An 18,635-nucleotide genomic window follows, 5' to 3' on the forward strand; every position below is an offset into this window, starting at 1 on the left:
GAGGAATTATATCTACCGAGCACTGATCCAGGGGTCCAGGTTGCACGCGAACAACCAACGCTTCTAGTTGGATCCTAAAGTAAGATCGTAGCGACGGAGTCACTTTAACAACTCTAGAAATAGCTCTGGTCCTTAATTTCTTAGATCTAATCGATTTCCCCTTCACCGGATAGACCTGGAAGGCAGAATCCCCACTTAAAGAGTAAACTCCCTCACTTAGGGAGGCCTCTACTTCACCGGAGGGAGAGCTGACAGCAGCAGTAAAAATTTGCGGTGAGGCGGCGTCAGGGGTATCTTTCCCAATATCGGAGGCGGTTTTAATGTTTATTTTTATCTTTGCTTTCTTATTATCCACAGTGGTCCCCTTTTTGATTTTCCTTTGTACTCTCCTAATCCCTATGGATGAGCTTGCAGCAGCAGGGGGGACATTTTCTTGTAGGTTTTGGAGATCAAAATTAATCTTACAGTGAAGTGGCACGGAGAGCGTTTTTGCCAGCCTGCCTCCTGGCACTCCTCCGATGGACTGCTCACTGTTGTCACTGAATTGTGCCAGCTGTTTGAAAGTGTGGCCTCTATCGTGATTCCTTGAAACAGGGAGAAGCTTTTCCGGGGCAACTTTAGAAGGTGGATTTGCGTCTCCCTTTTCTTCCCTCTCATCTTAAGGCTGTCTTTTAGTTGTCTCACTGTTTGATGTTGCCTTTAACCTTCAGGAAAAAAACTATTCAGAACACTGGCAAAGTCCGGAGACCTTGGGGGGGGGCGGGGGGGGGAGGGGTTGGCATTTATACAAATATGCATTATAATATTAAGGACTAGTTTATATTCTACATATTGTTACGTTAAGAAACTCTACTCTAATGCACTACTTGAAGAGGAAGCGAGCTCTTACAGCACTAAAGTCAATCTGGCATCTTTTCCATGGCTAACACTAGTACTTGGAACTTCCCCCTTATTTTTCCAAGTATTTTGTCTTCACTTGACTTGAGAATCTGAAAAGAGATGTACGTTCCTCATTGAATCTTTGGCCTTCATCCCTACCTTTGAACCCATTAACACATTAAAAAAATAATTAACATTTCCAAACAGTCTTAACATCTATACATTCACGATCAGAAAGTAAAGTAATTTATTTATTAATAAAACCAATCTAGCTTACCCTATTATTGCATTTATACTATTATCCCGACTAAATTGATTTTGGTTTTATGTGCCAAGCCGAATTGTAAATGATGTTGGGACTGCAAAGACTGCACGGGTTCTGGTATCTGTCTTACATATCCTCAGATCCACCGAATGACCAATTCCCATAAGAAGACATAAAGGGCAACCCGTTTACCTCTTAGTTTCTGATATGGCCTTCAAAATATTCATGCTCTTTGCTTTCCTTTATGAGGTAACACACAGAGGTTGACTAATTATAAGACCACACACTAAGTTTAAAAAAAACAAAAGCAAGCGGTAAAATGCCAAGCCTACATTGTATATATAATGCCCTGCCTAAAGCTGATTTAATCTAAATATTCTTTCAATTTTAGTTCACTTTTAGTGGTTAAAAGCGATCAGAAAGACCCCCACTCGATTGCGCAGATAACCATTCCCCATGCATTGCTTTTCAATACATACTTTTTACAATTCTGGCACGATTTGTGGGGATCATTGTGGGCATCGTCCGGTAATCACTCGGATCCAAAAGAGCAAACCACAATTTGACATAAAAGATCCAAGTAATCTTAAGAGCAGACGGTGATGCAGCGCTTAACGTCAAATTCCCCCTTCGGCACAGACCAACTACCTCGGCATCCAATTCACTCACATACATTCATTGGTGGGGCCCATAACACCAATATACTTACACTCGGTTGACCTGTTTTCTGAGGGAAAATACGTTTCACAACGCTGACATGAGAGGAATACCTTCTCCCTACCCTAAATACACTGACATTAAACCCAAGATATCCCACTGACACAACACATTTGTCAATTAATCAAATACTCTTTATCTAAATTATTTTGCAAGGAAATTTAGTAATCCTCATCATCAGCATTTCAGAGCATTATATTTACCTATTCTTGCTAAAGTCGTCCTCTAAGTCAATCAGTCAAAGAAGGATTTATTCAAAGTTTGGCCGCAATTCAGTCTCTCATAGATTCAGGATAACAGCTGTCCAGCAGTGTCACCGTCCTCTCCGTCAGCATAACTTCAGGAAATCGAGTTCGTCAAAGATGAGCGAGCCGGTCGTAGCGATACTACCCTAATTCCCTACCTACTTTTATAATGAAAATACTAACAAATATGTATCAAGATTGGATTTAGAGAGTTCTCATTGGTCAATTTCGACTGGAGATGAGCGGTTCTCAGGGTGTCGTAGCTGAAGTCATCGAACTTGCTTGTTCCGGCTTTTAAATTGGGCATTGTCTCTTAGTCTTGGATGAGTTCCCAGAATGACCTTGGAGGGTACATGTTCACCCGGGGTCAGGTCCGGGCCACTGTTGCTGGCGGTGACGCATGCGCACTTCACCCAGAACCTTGTGTTGTCAAGGCAGTCACGTTTACCGTCCTGTTCAGCCATCTTGTATAGGCCGAAATGGTCAACTTAAGCAAAAGAAACACAAAAACGTAATTAAAAGATAGAAATGACTAATAAAATGTTATTCCCTTACTAATACCCATATGTGTGTGCATTTATCTAGCAGAAGCAACACTCAGAGCGGTTTATACTCCCTGAATAAAGCACAAATCACAAATACATCACTTAAAGCAACATATAACATATAATATTCTACTGTTCTACTATTAATATGCGTACACAAGTTAATTCACAATTAATATAGCCATGCAAAGTGCATTTCCCTCGTATATTTCTCTTGTTAATATAGTTGGTGAGTTAATCACTTCAAACAGATTAATAATATTACGATTAATTGATTATTTGGATTAATATGAACATGCAGAATGGGGTGTACAAAATTTTGTACTACCCACCCCAGCAATCCCCCCTTTGGTGATTATATCACCACACTAGCATAAAATTTTGTAGTATTTTACGGAAATTTCAAATTGATTTCTTGTTTCATTCATATTTCAGTTTCCCTTGTTTCTTCTCTTTTATACATGCTATCATTTTTAACTCTTCTAGTTCTATTTCTTCAAATTCTCTCTCTTGTTTCTTATCCCTTCTCCTTAAGTTTTCTCTTTTTATTCTTTCTTGGTTTTTATTCTTTCTACAACAAATACAACCTAGTCTTATTATTAATACTAAGAAAATCACACAAGTTAATGGAAATAATATCTTGCCTATAAATGTACTACCTAGTTTTACTACAAAGTCTTCGATAGCTGTTATTTTCTTACCGATCTTCTTCCAAACACCTTCAACCTCCAGTGGTACAATTTCGTCATGCATAATATAAATTTTCAAATCTCTACTTTCGTCAGGAATGTAAGTACAACAATGTTGAACTTTCAGCATTCCACAGACTCCACCCTCTTTTGCCAAAAAATATCAAGGGCAAGTCGATTTTGCATTACCATAGCACGCATGGCAACCATTTCAGTATTTACCAATAAAAATCCTCCAGCGGTGCTTGTTGACAAGCGATCCACTACTGTTGAAAGTTTTCTAATTTTGTTCGCATTCAGAGATATTCCCACTGCGGGTATCAGTGCTCCAAAAATGTCACCTACAATTTCAGCCCAAGATTCTCTTTTACTTCATGCTAAATGATTACCTAAACTATGTACACCATCTTCTCCTCTATCCATGTGAAAAATCTTTGGAAAAACCAGGCCAACATAACATGTGCCATACCAATGAATGGTCTGGCAAACGATAATATGCCCTGTTCCCACAAATGAAATACAGTCCTGGAAAGACTGGATCTCTTCCACCTTTTAAATCCCCATCCTCCCATGATCCGGTATGTATCATGGCACTCACTATTCCCTAGAAAATAATTGTCATACGCCGTCTGATTCCTTCTTATACACAATTTCCCTCTCTGAGTCCAATCTAAAACCATAGTTGGACTCGATTCTCCTCTTAAATGTTTCTCTGTTTCTACATCCCAAACCGTTTTCTCCACCTTCCCTTCTAAAACCTTCCTTTGCATTTTCAATCTCCTTTCTTCAACCATATCCAAAAATGTATTCTCCTCTTTCTTTAAACTGCAAGTCAAGTTATTTTTAAATATATATTCTAACGTTAGTTCATATGTCTCTAGAAAAAATTCACCTAATACCTTTGCAGGTTTTACTTTGTTTAGCTTGTTAATTGACGGTACTTGTGAGAATATAGTATCTACATCTGAAAAATAATACTCTAATTTACCTGTTTGATAAAACAAACTAGCTATTACAGTACATGTTATGCCATATGTTACAGGGAGGTGATAAGTCACTCCTTCAGATAGAAATGCAGGTAATTGCATACATACGTAACAATCCCTTACGACCATAGTTTTTACATATTCATACAACAACTTTGAAAACACATTGTTAGAAAAATCTGTTATTGACCTGTCTTTATGTAAATAGTTTTTATCTATTCTAGTTGGAACTACCTTTTGAACCTTCCCTCTTTTAGTTATGTTATCACTATGTCCTTCTAATGTATCAACAGTAACTTTAAATGAAATTATTAGAGCAACAATACTCCAAAGAAGCATTAATAATCCTGTACAACAACAACACATTTTGCACCATCTTCTAAGGAAAGTGCATCTACTTTTGCTACCTTCTATGTTTGCCATCTTTCTAAAATGAGCCGTGTCTTTTGACTTAGCCTCTTCTACTTCACAACTAGTTTCTAACCCAAGGCTTCTAAGCACCTACGTGATTCTACCAGTTTTTGTCTTTTTCAGTATTTTATTGTCTTTCCATTCGTAATTTCTTATCTCATTCAGTTTGGCATCTCATCATCTTTCACCTTCCCTTCGTTTTCAACATACAGGTTGTCCTGAACATGCGCTTCTTCTCCAATATCAGACAAGATAACTCTCAGGATTTCCGATTCTTCGTCCTCCTCAACCACTTCCTGTACAACCACCTCTGGATTTCCTTGGCTGTCCGCCTCTTCTTTCACTTCAGGCAGGGCCACATATGTCCATTCCGGTGATTTATACTTCTGGTTAGGTTTTCTTGTTCTTTTGCTTTCTTTGACTACTGTCTGTTCTTCCTCTTTCGATTTCTCCTGACTCGTTACTTCATTCACCTGCTCAGCTCTTGCCGAATTTACACATGTCAGCCGATATCTCAGTCTCTTTATTTTGTTTGGCCACACTTCATCTTTGGCCGCTCTTTTCAGTTTACTTCCTTTATCATTCTTTTCAGTTCTCCAAGCTCTCTTTCTCAGAACTCGGCCTTCTGGTATTTCATCCTCTCTTTCTTCAGACTCTGCTTCAACTTGCTTTTTAACTTCAACGAGTTCTTTCTCCACCTCTTTTGTTTTCCCTACTTCTGTCCCTCCTCGAATCTCCGTCATGCAATCTTCCTGCTGACTACTTGTCCCTGCTTCTAACTGGATGTTGGAGTTCCCTACACCTCCTCGGGGGTCTTCCGCAAAAATCTTTCCCTCTCTCTCTGTATCTAGCACCTGTCCATCTAAAGGTGTTGTTTCAGGTGGAATCTCTCTCAATCTTTCATCTGGCACTTCCTTATCACAGGTTTCTTTTATTGTCTCTCCACTGTCCTTTTCTTTGTTCTTCCTTTGTTCTTTCTTGGATGAATGGGCTCTTTGTTCGGTCTCTGAGTCTCAACTGGATTCAGAAATCTGCAATCTTTTCCTCAGGGAGTTGCTTCTGGGGACAAAAGTTAACCTTGGCTCTGTTTCCCCCTTTCAGAGTTTTCTCTCTCCTTATCCTTTGGCTCTCCGTCATCTGACTCAGTACTGGATTCTGACTCATCAAAATACTCTTTCTCTTTACAATCCACTGGATTTGGAATTCTCAAGGTATGACTTGCATGGATCCAGTTCTTCAATCCATCATACTTCACAGCTGTTGTCGTAGTCAAGATGACTTGCTTTGGTTTTCCCCACCTGGGAACCAAGCAGTTTCTTCTTCTGTGTACTTTTATCCTTACCCAGTCCCCTGGGCTCAGATCATGAGCTGGCTTCTTTTCAAGAGTGGTGGCATCCGTTCCAACCTGATGAAACACAGAATGAACTGCGTCTGCCAGGCTTTTACAGTATTCCAATACCATGTCATCAGTTATTGTCATCAGCTTGTTGACTGGTATAAATACATGTCTCATTGCGCGTCCCATGAGGATCTCATGTGGACTCAAACAAGTAGTTCTGTCTGGTATTGATCTAATAATCATGAGTACTAGAGGCAAGACATCGGGCCATTTCATACCTGTGGCTAAACACATTTTCCCTATCCTGTTTTTGATAGTACCATTCATTTGTTCTACTACACCAGAAGCTTCTGGTCAGTAGGCACAATGCAGTTTTTGTCGTACATTCAATGCTTCACAAATCAGTTTTATGATCTCATTATGAAAATGTCCTCCTCTGTCTGATTCAATTGTTACCCGGAACCCAAATCTAGGTATAAATTCTCTCAACAATAATTTTGCCACTGTCATTCCATCATTTCTTCTTGTTGGGAATGCTTCTACCCATCTAGAGAATAGGCATACCATTACCAAAACATACCTCAATCTGTTACAAGGAGGCATCTCAATGAAATCTACTTGCATTCTTGTAAAAGGCCCTCCCTCTCGGCCTATTGTTCCTAGACTCACCACTGTCTTTCTTCCTGGATTGTATTGCTGACAAATTAGACATCCTTGACAGATACTTTCCGCCACAAGCCTGAACTTGGCATTATACCAAGTTTGTTTAAAGGACCGAATCATGGCATCTCTCCCTATATGTCCCTGTCCATGATACATCCGTGCCATGGCAGACATCATGCTATCCGGCATTACTGGTCTTCCATCTCGATAGACCCACACATGATCTTCCTCTCTTGGTGCACATCCTGCTTTTATCCACTGTTTTACCTCTTCTTCTCCTGCTTCTTCCTGCAATTGTCTTACCTCCTCCCAGGTTCCCACAGTGTTAGTAAACATTGGGAAACACAAAACCAATTCTTTTTCCTTTGCCCGATTGAGTGAATTCTGATTTCGTGCACAATATTGTGCCATGTCATTGGCAAACTTGTTTCCAGTGGCAATGTAATCACCACTGCGGCTATGAGCAGCACATTTTACCACAGCCAATTGCCTGGGCAGCTGTATTGCCTCAAGCAACCTTCCAACCACTTCAGCATTCTTAATGGGAGTCCCACTTGAGGTCAGGAAACCTCTTTGCAGCCAAATTTGGCCGAAATCATGGACCACCCCGTATCCATACTGGCTATCAGTTATCACAGTCTCTCTTACACTTTTCCCAATCTTATATTCTCTGGTCAGGGCAATACGTTCAGCTACTTGGGCCGACTTTACTCCTTTCAAATATGATGCTTCCATCACTGCTGCAACTGTACATACTGCATATGCAGCACTCAGCACTCCATCTGTTGGGCCTGTCTGGTCTACTTCTAGAGTTGCGCCAAGTACGCACTCTTCTTCCTCCCTTCGGCACCGTCCGTAACCCTCTGCTGAATCGCTTTCATCGCGTTGCAACCAATACTGCGAAGCAGCGCTAGCGCGTTGTGGCTTATTTACCTGTTCTTCGTTGTAGAATCCATTCTCCTTACTATACTTCTGGCGATTTTTGTTCTGTGGAAAAGGTGGTTTTGGTACCTGATTCTGTTGTGTTACACCCTGCTGCTGTCAACCACTCACCTCATTCTGCACCTGTGGATTCAATGAGGCATTTTCATTGTTAGTACTTGGAGGAAATTTACACTCGGATTTCCAATGCCCTATCCTACCACAATTATGACACGGAAATTTCTTTTTAGCTTCCTCAATATTCCCTTTATTTTTCGCAGGTTTAAATCTCTGTTTTGACCCTGCTTGTTCCACTAATTGTGCTTCTTGTCTCTCTGCTGCTTTTACCTGTGCCCACATTGCCTTCTCTTTTAGTTTTCGCTGTTTTGCTTCAATTTCATCACTGAAATATTTAGCATGTCTCAATACTTCATCTATCTTCTTGTTTTGCCAATCTACCGTATGCTGTTTTATCATTTCACTAATTTCTGGACGAAGACCATATACAAACCTGTATACGAAATGACTCCAATCCTTGTCACTCAAATTCTCATCTCCACTGAATTGTTTAAAGGCTAAAATTAACCTTTCATAATAGGCATGTACTGATTCTTTGCTTTCCTGATGTGTTCTGTCAATTTTCACCCAATCTGTCTCCTTGGGGGGGTACTTTGTTCTTCAAAAATGCTATAACCTGTTCGTATTTCTTCATTACCTCAGGGTCTGGGGCTCCTGTCTTAGCATCCCTCGGGTATTCCTGGGTTGGCCAATCTATTACAATTTTCCATTCTGTCCATAAATCAGCTGGTACAATTATGTCAAACAAACTATTCAAATCAATCTACAATACTTTGGATAATTTCACAAATCTGTCTACCTGTCTATACCACTCGACGGGCTTTTCATGCAGTCGAGGGAAGTCATTCGTAAATGACAAAATATCCTGTCTAGTCCATGGGACATGAACATATCCTCCTCCTGGAATCTTTCTCATAGGGTATTCTGTCAAAACCTTCTCTTTTTCTCTCATCGTATAGGCTGAAAATGTTTTGTCTGAAACTTCGTCTCGCTTACGATACCATCTGCTCTTCCACTTGTCCACGTCTCCCCATTTTCTCAATAAAATAATTATATCCTTAATCTGACCTATTTGTCCTGTAGTATTCATGTTTTCAATGTCCTTTTCAGTGAAATCTACTCGATAGGGTTTCTGTAAGGCTTTTACCTTTTCAATATCAATGCCCATTTCATTTGCAACTTCTTCTAATCTTTCATGAAGATTTTTCGCTCTCCATGTCACGCTTTTGCATAGAAATAACAATTCCTCATCTTGGTACGTTTTTAACTTCTCTGTCGGGATAGTACCTACTATTAATTCTTCCAGTACCATTCGTAATTTAGCTACATCTATCGAGTGAGATTCCTTGTCTTTCTTTTGCAAGCTTCTCAACCATTCACTCAACTCCTCTGTAGATGGTCCTACTGGCTTCTCTACATTTCCTTGTCCAAAATCTTTTTGTGTTTCTGACATGGTCTCTTTCATTGTCATACGCTTCTCTGCACAGTTCTGACCTACAAACGGGTTGTTTGAAAAATTCGGTTCAATCATACTCATAGTCTGTCTCCATGGATTCTCACTCTGACTCACTCTTGGTTGTTCAACTGGTTTATTACTCTTATAAGGGACTCTCAAACAATGCTCACTGTCCTTTTGCTTGTCAAAAATAGGCATTACTGGACCTATCGTTACTGGTACGGTTACTGCTTCCAAATTCTTAGTTAATTCTCTTATTTTCTCCGTTAGTTCTAGGGTTGTTTTGGCTAATTCTGCTGAATTTTCTCCATCCAGTTTTCCTCCAGATTTCTTTTCTACCTCTCTATTAGGATGATACCTTTCCAAATCTTGGAATTCTAGTTCCGATTTTATGATTCGTACTGTCTCTTTCATTGGGGCACTTGGAGTTAATATTTCTGGTTCTGGTCGGTATGATGGTGGATTCTTATAGAACATATCATCAAGAACATCATCCTCAGATTCATTCACTCCATACCCTCTTGATTCCACATTATGCCTCTATTCTACACACTTTCGTCCTTCATGCTCTCCTGCAGTTCTTACGGGAAACAAACCCTCAGTCATACTTGCATTTCGCCACCTTCTCATTCGATCCTCATGTGTCTCATGTCCGTACGATCTGCCAAACAAATACCTATTTCCTCTACCGTTTCTCTGTCTTTCTCGGTCATGCATTTCGCCTTCCCATTCCGTCAAGGCTTCAAATTGAGTCGGTCTAGGTCTCGGTTCTAAATTCATCATTTTCTCTCTCAAATTTCTCAAAACGGACAAATTAAATGAACCATGTTCCGGAAAAGCTAACTCTCCGTCCTCTTTTGTTGACCCAGTTGTCTAACCAAATACAGGTGTGATATCCATATTTCGCAATCATTAAAAAAGCAGGGGTTTTCGGCGGAGGAAGTAACTGTCCTTCCCTCGTTTTGACCTGCTTGTCTTTCTTAAACCACTTCTTAATTTTCCCGAACCATGACTTTTTCTCTTTTTCTGGTGGATCGTAATACATTTTCGCTTCTTTTCGTATCGCACTAGTTTCTCCTTGCAACTGTACCGCTATTCTATCCAATCACAGCACGGCTCACACTAACGCACCAATCCGGAGCGTCTACGTTACCCTGTATTTTTCCAATCGCAGCACGGCGCACACTTAACGCACCAATCCAGAGCATTTTACGTTTCTGACCGACTGTCCAAACATAGCACGGTCGTTCTGACGTCAGCAGCCGCTGCGGCAGCTCCTGCTCCTGTGTACCCCTCCTTTACAAATCTGCTCAGTAATTTTTTGTTTCAATTTTTACAATTCTGTTAGTAACAACATGAAAACGTCTCCATTGTCAGCTTCGCTAACCAAAGAATAGCAATAGACCTTTCCCACGAGAATTCCATCTTTCCCGAGAGCAGCGCTTACCTCTGCCCTACTACGGAATCATTATTTCCGTTGATAAAGTAGCACATCCCTCTACTTCACCCTTCTAACAAGCATTAGCTAACTGTTTCTCTAGTATTTAAGACACATAGGTGGAGACCCAATGCTCCTGAGAAATAAACCCAGAGTTTCGCAATTAACCCAAATGCAATTTCGTTCACGCACTTCCACACAAGAAAATGTAGTACATTCACACAGAATCCTGTCTTTCCCGAGAACAACGAACAGTCTGTCCTACTACAGAATTATAGCATACGTTAACAAAGCAGCGCTTACCTCTCCTTTGTCCTTCTAACAAGCTCACAGAGTACCTATTACCTTTCCAGTGATAAGCGTTTTCGTAATGCCAGTTGGATCCCTGGTACCTAAGACCAGAATTTCACAGGTAACCATCGCTATTATACACACTTCTCTCATACAGAAAATGTCTCTAATGGCAACACACGGCGATAATCGAACCCAGACAATGCGTCGTGCAACTTCAATCGTCACACGTTTTCCTCCTGTGTACCTACAGGATAACAACAATTCCGTCTTTCCCGAGAGCAACGCTTACCTCTGCTCTACTACGGAACCGTTACAAACTTCCTACATCCCAGAAGTCATGCTAACGACATAAAACTCAACGCAACTCAACATAGTGTTTTTACATAACCAGTATCCATAACCAATAAGCTATTTACAAGCAATAATCACCAAGACAATAAAACCACCGTCTTGCTACCAGAAAAACTGATGCAGTGCTTAACGTCAAATTCCCCCTTCGGCACAGACCATATACCTCGGCATCCAATTCACTCACATACATTCATTGGTGGGGCCATAACACCAATATACTTACACTCGGTTGACCTGTTTTCTGAGGGAAAATACGTTTCACAACGCTGACATGAGAGGAATACCTTCGCCCTACCCTAAATACACTGACATTAAACCCAAGATATCCCTCCCATAAGGAGATGAATCATTTAGTTGTTTTACTTGGTTTGAATGAATAATGCTCGTCTATCTATACATTACTTCCTTACCACATTTCTTTTATTCAAATAACTGACACAACACATTTGTCAATTAATCAAATACTCTTTATCTAAATTATTTTGCAAGGAAATTTAGTAATCATCATCATCAGCATTTCCAAGCATTATATTTACCTATTCTTGCTAAAGTCGTCCTCTAAGTCAATCAGTCAAAGAAGAATTTATTCAAAGTTTGGCCGCAATTCAGTCTCTCATAGGTTCAGGATAACAGCTGTCCAGCAGTGTCACCGTCCTCTCCGTCAGCATAACGTCAGGAAATCGTGTTTGTCAAAGATGAGCGAGCCGGTCGTAGCGATACTACCCTAATTCCCTACCTACTTTTATAATGAAAATACTAACAAATATGTATCAAGATTGGATTTAGAGAGTTCTCATTGGTCAATTTCGACTGGAGATGAGCGGTTCTCAGGGTGTCGTAGCTGAAGTCATCGAACTTGCTTGTTCCGGCTTTTAAATTGGGCATTGTCTCTTAGTCTTGGATGAGTTCCCGGAATGACCTTGGAGGGTACATGTTCGCCCGGGGTCGGGTCCAGGCCACTGTTGCTGGAGGTGACGCATGCGCACTTCACCCAGAACCTCGTGTTGTCAAGGCAGTCACGTTTACCGTCCTGTTCAGCCATCTTGTATAGGCCGAAATGGTCAACTTAAGCAAAAGAAACACAAAAACGTAATTAAAAGATAGAAATGACTAATAAAATGTTATTCCCTTACTAATACCCATATGTGTGTGCATTTATCTAGCAGAAGCAACACTCAGAGCAGTTTATACTCACTGAATAAAGCACAAATCACAAATACATCATTTAAAGCAACATATAACATATAATAATCTACTTTTCTACTATTAATATGCGTACACAAGTTAATTCATAATTAATATAGCCATGCAAAGTGCATTTCCCTCGTATATTTCTCTTGTTAATATAGTTGGTGAGTTAATCACTTCAAACAGATTAATAATATTACGATTAATTGATTATTCGGATTAATATAAACATGCAGAATGGGGAATACAAAATTTTGTACTACCCGCTCCAGCAATGGCCTGTGTTTAACATCTCATAGTGCTTCCATGCAGGGATCTAGTTCACTTGTTGGTTAAATGCGTGTCCAGTTTAAACAGGCCATCAGATTTGCCATATGAGTAATCGATTTTAAATCCGGATCGAGCCATAGCAGAAGCACAAGCACACTCTGAGGCAGTTAATAGTGATTTAATGCATTTGGTTTCACACTTTTCCAACAACTCCGCTATTCGGTGCCCTTAGGACTCAAACCCATATAGGGCTGCACTTTCATCTTTAGTCCAATAGATTTCCACAGCTGGTAGTATAGAATATATGGTCGTAAGATTTGCAAATTTGAAGATAGTGGCGGCTCCATGGTTTAAAAGAAGCTGGCTTTTAATAAGTTGGGGGGAGGGGCAAATATGGGAATCTGATAGGCTAATACCCAAGTAATCAAGTTCTGAGACTCTCTCGATAACCGAATCTTTCAAGTTGATCGAGCCCTTAAATGTATAGGATTTTTTTAAGTGTTAATTTTAAGTCCATAACCTAAACAAAACTGGCAAAAATCTTCCATTTACATTTGGAGGCCCCAGTTAGACATCTAGAAAGAATCATCCACAAAAAAGGCAGGAACCTTTTGGTGTGGGATGTAAGGAAAATCATTTTGCATCCAATAAAGATTCTATGCAAACATAAATGAAGCGTGAAATGCAAGTTGGAGCAAGGCCACAGCCCTGCCCTATTCGCCTACTGATGTTCATTTTCTCCCTTGGCTGTCCATTAATGCCACCGCAGTGTGAGTTGTGTGACTAAAGCTGCTATCTATAATTTTGATCTTGTAACTAGATCAAAGGATGCTTGTAAGTAAACCAAGGCCACTGGTATGTTTCCTTGTTGATGTCAACTGTTTTCACTTTTGTTTAAAGAAAGCGAAAAATCTTTTGGTGTCTTTTTACTGCACTCGCTCAAACGTTTAAATCATATCATTTCAAATGAGCCTATTGTTTTATTTATGTACATCTGTCAATTCACGATTAACAACCAAATAAGCAACAGTACGTTATAAATAAACATGCCAAATTCTACCCCATAAATAATAATGTTAATATCACTGGTAAATGAAGCAGACCAAATAACAGTGATCCCTTCAATTAAATCCAGTGTCTGCAGTATGTTTATGTACTCACAGATCTGGCGCTGAACGAGGATTCTCAGCCTGGAACAGTCATCTTTGAGTTCTTTTCACCTAAAAATCTGCATGTAAAAATGCCAGTGAAGCCCCAGGACAACATAGTATACCATTATCAGTGTCATTGTCTTAAACTCTTATTAGTCCAAGCCAAAATATGATCAGCAAAACCTTCACCCATCTGTAGGGCGTATCTCAATATATGGCACTTTGCAAGCTCAGAGTTCTTCCAAAGCCTATTACAACACACCTTAGAGGTAGTTTTGCCGCGCGCTCTAATAAGTTGGCTTTGTATGATTGTTGGTGAAACGCTTTGTTCTCCAACAATTTGAAATTGTGAGGACAGAGCGGAATGTACTTTAATACATGCTCACTTTCTAATAACACGAACTCCCTTGTACAGAGGCCGGCACCGCCCCTGTATTTTCATCGGGTTATGTTTGAGTTCGTACTATATACTATTCTTCAGTGTATAAGGGTATGATTGTTTAGGTGGGGGAAAAACACTGTAAACAAAGTTCATGCCACTGCTCAACCAAATTTAGCCTCTAATTGAAGTCTGATTAATTGAAGGGCTGTTGACTTTTTTTTTTTATACCTTATAATTTGTGCAATACTATTATTTCGATTCTATCAATAGGGTACTATAAGTAGTGAACTTTTTAGGAAAAGCTTGGTACTTTTGCCATACAGGAAGAACTGTTTTAATGTAGAATGTTGAGTTCCCCGATATAAATGTGGGCTGCATGTTGTTGGTGCTGGTGCAGTGCTGCTTGGTTTGGTTGTATATTTGTAGACAAGGCTGAGGTTTGTTTTCTTTTGGTTTTCTGAAGCTGTAAGATTGCAGAGCAGTTGCGACAGCATTTTCCATGTTTTTCGTGTTGATAAATGTTAATGCATAGACATCTGTTGACTATTTAAAAGCTAGAGTGAAAAATGTTCTCCTAGTATGATTAGGAGTTCTCCCTCTGCTACCTTTGTTCTTGAATGGTGTAGTGCATCTGAGTTACTGATTTCTTGTCATCCCCTGAAGATTACAATCATTGAATCTTTCCAGTGCCGAAACGGAGAGCCGTAGGAGAGGAAGGCGGATTAGTTCCCTTTCTAGAAGAAATTAACCGTTTTCAGAGAGGCCCTAAAGCAAAAGCTTTAGGTCTGACAGCAATGGCTAATCAAACACCGGACTGCTATTTCTTCTTCTATTCCAGGTGTGCCAGGGTAAGTTACACCACGCAAGAGCACAAACCAATGTTTCTCAAACTCTGTTGCCTGTTAAATGTTGTGTCCATAGGCTGACTCCCTGACAGTAGAACCAAATAGAACTTGTTCAATAATGGTGGGTCCTGGTCCTCTGACAAAAGGCATTTATTGGGGAAGTGCCAGAAAACTTCTACTTTGGGCTGACTGTTCTAAGGGATGCAAGGGGCTCTTTCCTTGACCTGCACAGTTTTTTAAATTAATTCTGTCCTGGAGCACATCCTGGTCAAAAAATCATCAAACTCCTTTCCTCTAGTCTTCCTGCATTGTGCTCAAGCACACTGCCATTCCTTGTTTTTTAGGGCTCTAATCGAACCACCCCCTCCTGGTTTTTTGCTAAATGTAACATGCTTGAAGTCGCCATACAGGTTTAAAAGTAGAACCTCACTGTATTTTACATGCTGGGAAAATTGAAGTCCCGTTCACAAAAGTTCCTATTTTAACAGTTTTGTTCTGATTTGGGTATATTTGCTTGATAACTCACTACGCAGAGAAGTACTAGAATCAACGAAAATACAAATTCTAAAAATAAAGATATGTAAGTGTAGGACAACTTGCCTCAACACTCAGTGGTAAAAGAAGAAGAGATCTACAACAAGAAAGAACAGATGTCTTAATACTGCCCTCACACACTTTGCAGTGTCATGCTTCATCATAGGGCCGCATCTGACGTCCATGCGCAGACCAACACACTGTTGTTTTTTCGTTGATTCTAGTACTTCTCTGTGTGGTGAGTTTACATGTTAGACAGGGGAGTCGGAGAAGGCACTTTTTCCCTAGTCTCTCTTTTTTGTGATATTTCCCTAGTCTCTCTTTTTTGTGATAATCTATATTTGCTTGATGCCAGAGGGTATCTGGTGAATGCATGTTGCTTAAGTTTTCTCTTTTTGTTTCCTTAAACGGTCCAATGAATTTATTTAAAACTACAATGATGATATTCATGGCTGTCGGAGGCCAGGCATTCAGTTAGAAACAACAGCTACTTTTCTGCATTGTAGTTATTGTCCATCCTTCAGAGAGGTACAAAAACAGAATTTGATTTATTTATTGGGTTGAAGCTACATATGCCATGAATTCTTTATAAAAAAGCAATTCTCATTTCTTACAGACCATGGCACCCCTCTCCTACCTTTTAAAGACTGAGGGTGCCTGGAAACTATTTTTGCTCTCTTCAGAACATATACAACAAGCATTGGCATAGCCAATAGGTCTCTCCTTTGGGACCTTATAAGTGTTTAGCCATGCAACAGTTGATGTTGTTCCACCAAGGATATTGTGCTGCATAACGGCCAGCTGTGAACCTGATAAGTGTTAGGACAGAGCGGGGTGCAAGCATGGCGCGCTTTGAACCTGATGATAAGTGTTAGGACAGAGCGGGGGGCAGGGGGATGATCACAGTGAGCTTTGAACCTGATAAGTGTTAGGACAGAGTGGGGGGCAGGGGGATATGCGCGACTAGCTTTGAACCTGATGATAAGTGTTAGGACAGTGCGGAGGCAGGGGGATAAGCACAGCGATCTTTGTACCTGATGATGAGTGTTCAGACAGAGTGGGGGCAGGGGGTAAGCACGACAAGCTTTGAACCGTATGATCAGTTTTAGGACAGAGCGGGGGCAGGGGGTAAGCACGGTGAGCTTTGAACAGTATGATCAGTTTTAGGACAGAGCGGGGGGCATGGGGGTAAGCACGGCGAGCTTTGAACCGGATGATAAGTGTTAGGACAGGGGGGGGGACAGAGGGGGTAAACACTACGTATTAAGGGTTAAGTGGCCGCTTCTATAACATACATAAAGCTGCTGGTTGAGAAGCTTGCAATGGACCCAGCCTCCCTTCCCCTCCCCTCTGAAAAGGGGGTGGGGGGAGAAGGAGGAGAGAAGAGCTTCAGAGTGAAGCTGCTGGCAGACTCTGACCTTGACGCCTAGAGGTGGGGGGGCAGAGGAGTGAGCAGCCCAGAGTAGAAAGGGAGACAGGGACACTTGTTTTCAAGAAATGAAATGCACTGTTCATGCCCTATTGACAAACTTCCATGGCATGAATAGTGGTGAGGCTTGCAAACAGGAGCAGTTTCCCTCCTTCCTGTCCAAAGGGAGGGGTCGAGGGGGGAAAGAGCAGGCTGGAGAAGGTCTGCGGAATGCAGAGGGCGGGGCGCACATGCACTTAAGCTCTAGGCCACAGTGGTGCCATTTTCTGAAGCCCTTACTAAAAGTCTCGCCAGAGCACAGCGCATGCGCTGCTCTAGACTCGACCTAAAAATGCTGTCCCTGTCAGCATTTAAAGTACTCAGTTGGTAGAGGGGTGCTAAAGTACTGGATTGTCATTGACTTTGGACAGGGCAGCACTGTTTTCACACTTTCCAGCATTCTGCTTATTTTCACCTCTTTCAGCATTTGTGAAGTTATGAAGCAACTGGGAAAGGGCTGTGATATCTACTTAATTCCATCGCAGCAATGCTCTTGTTTTCTTCTGTTGACAGGGCGACAGTTGTGCATTTCGACACTGTGAAGCCGCCCTCGGCAATGAGACAGTGTGCACCCTTTGGGAAGAGGGACGGTGTTACCGACAAGTGTGCAAGTTCAGACACATGAAGATTGACGTGAGTGACCTGAGAATTGTGTGTTTCTCCTAACTCTCTGGGAAGTGTAGAGGAGCATGAGTAGCAGAAACCAATTGTTTTGGAAACCAATGATCTGATTTTAAAACTCCACATTTGCAAGGCAAATTAAAAAAGACATATGTATAGGGTTTTGATGATCCGATTACATCATTAAGCATTCAAAAGCGTGTTTATAAACAAACATTAAGATACTAGTGGATGCATGCCTGGCGCCAAAACAACTGTTGACTATTGGTATTTAAATTGAGACACTTTCTGCGATTCTCGGTGCAGTACTGCATGTAGTGGAAATTACAGAAAATATGGAGAATGTATTATTTCAGATCAATGCAGTAGAACGTTTAATAAACTGTGAGGTGTAGTGAGTAATTAAAGTATGAGGACACAAAATTTAAAGAGAAATACAATGACGGTGTTGCTTCCGATTGTGTGAGATGGAGGCCAGGAAATGATTCCAGCATTTTTCTGAAGGACAAGAGATTGGATGGGATCTTTAATTGCAACCCTAAACTGCCTAGTCAAGGCTAAAAACGTTTTGAATGTAAGCGGTTGCAAATGCAGAGCATCTTTGCTCCTGACGCTTCGTTGCATATGGTCAGCAGTTTGGTTAGATGAAGGGCATTGTAGATCACACCGTTTTAAATTTCATTCTGGCTGGAGTTAACTATTATAGTGTTCTGTTTTAAAACCGACAAGCTTTGATTATATTTTTTGTAAGCATAGATAGTGCTGGCATGGACAACCGCCTTAATTAAGGAGATTGAGGAATGGGGGGATTACAGCTGCCAAGAACCAAAACAAATAAAGAACAGGCAGCAGTTTTTAGTAATCGGAGGTCAGGAGGTGTTACTTAATTTTTTCTTAAT

General features: G+C 40.7%; 1 protein-coding gene across 4 annotated transcripts in view; it reads left to right on the top strand.

Moving 5' to 3' along the window:
* LOC146869663 (zinc finger CCCH domain-containing protein 11A-like) overlaps positions 1 to 18,635 on the top strand; it is a 216,049-nt gene that overhangs the window by 50,668 nt on the left and 146,746 nt on the right. For 2 of the 4 annotated variants that reach the window (XM_085609699.1, XM_085609731.1), the window contains exons 3-4: positions 14,956 to 15,116; positions 17,629 to 17,748. In XM_085609699.1, the coding sequence (XP_085465825.1) occupies positions 15,063 to 15,116; positions 17,629 to 17,748 (174 nt within the window). In that variant the 5' untranslated portion in view covers positions 14,956 to 15,062. Of the gene's footprint in view, positions 1 to 14,931; positions 15,117 to 17,628; positions 17,749 to 18,635 lie in introns of all 4 variants that reach the window. The other 2 variants (XM_085609715.1, XM_085609748.1) reach the window with 2 other exon arrangements.

This window comes from Triturus cristatus, chromosome 1_1 (assembly GCF_964204655.1).
Source record: "Triturus cristatus chromosome 1_1, aTriCri1.1, whole genome shotgun sequence".
Classification (NCBI taxonomy): Eukaryota; Metazoa; Chordata; class Amphibia; order Caudata; family Salamandridae; genus Triturus; species Triturus cristatus.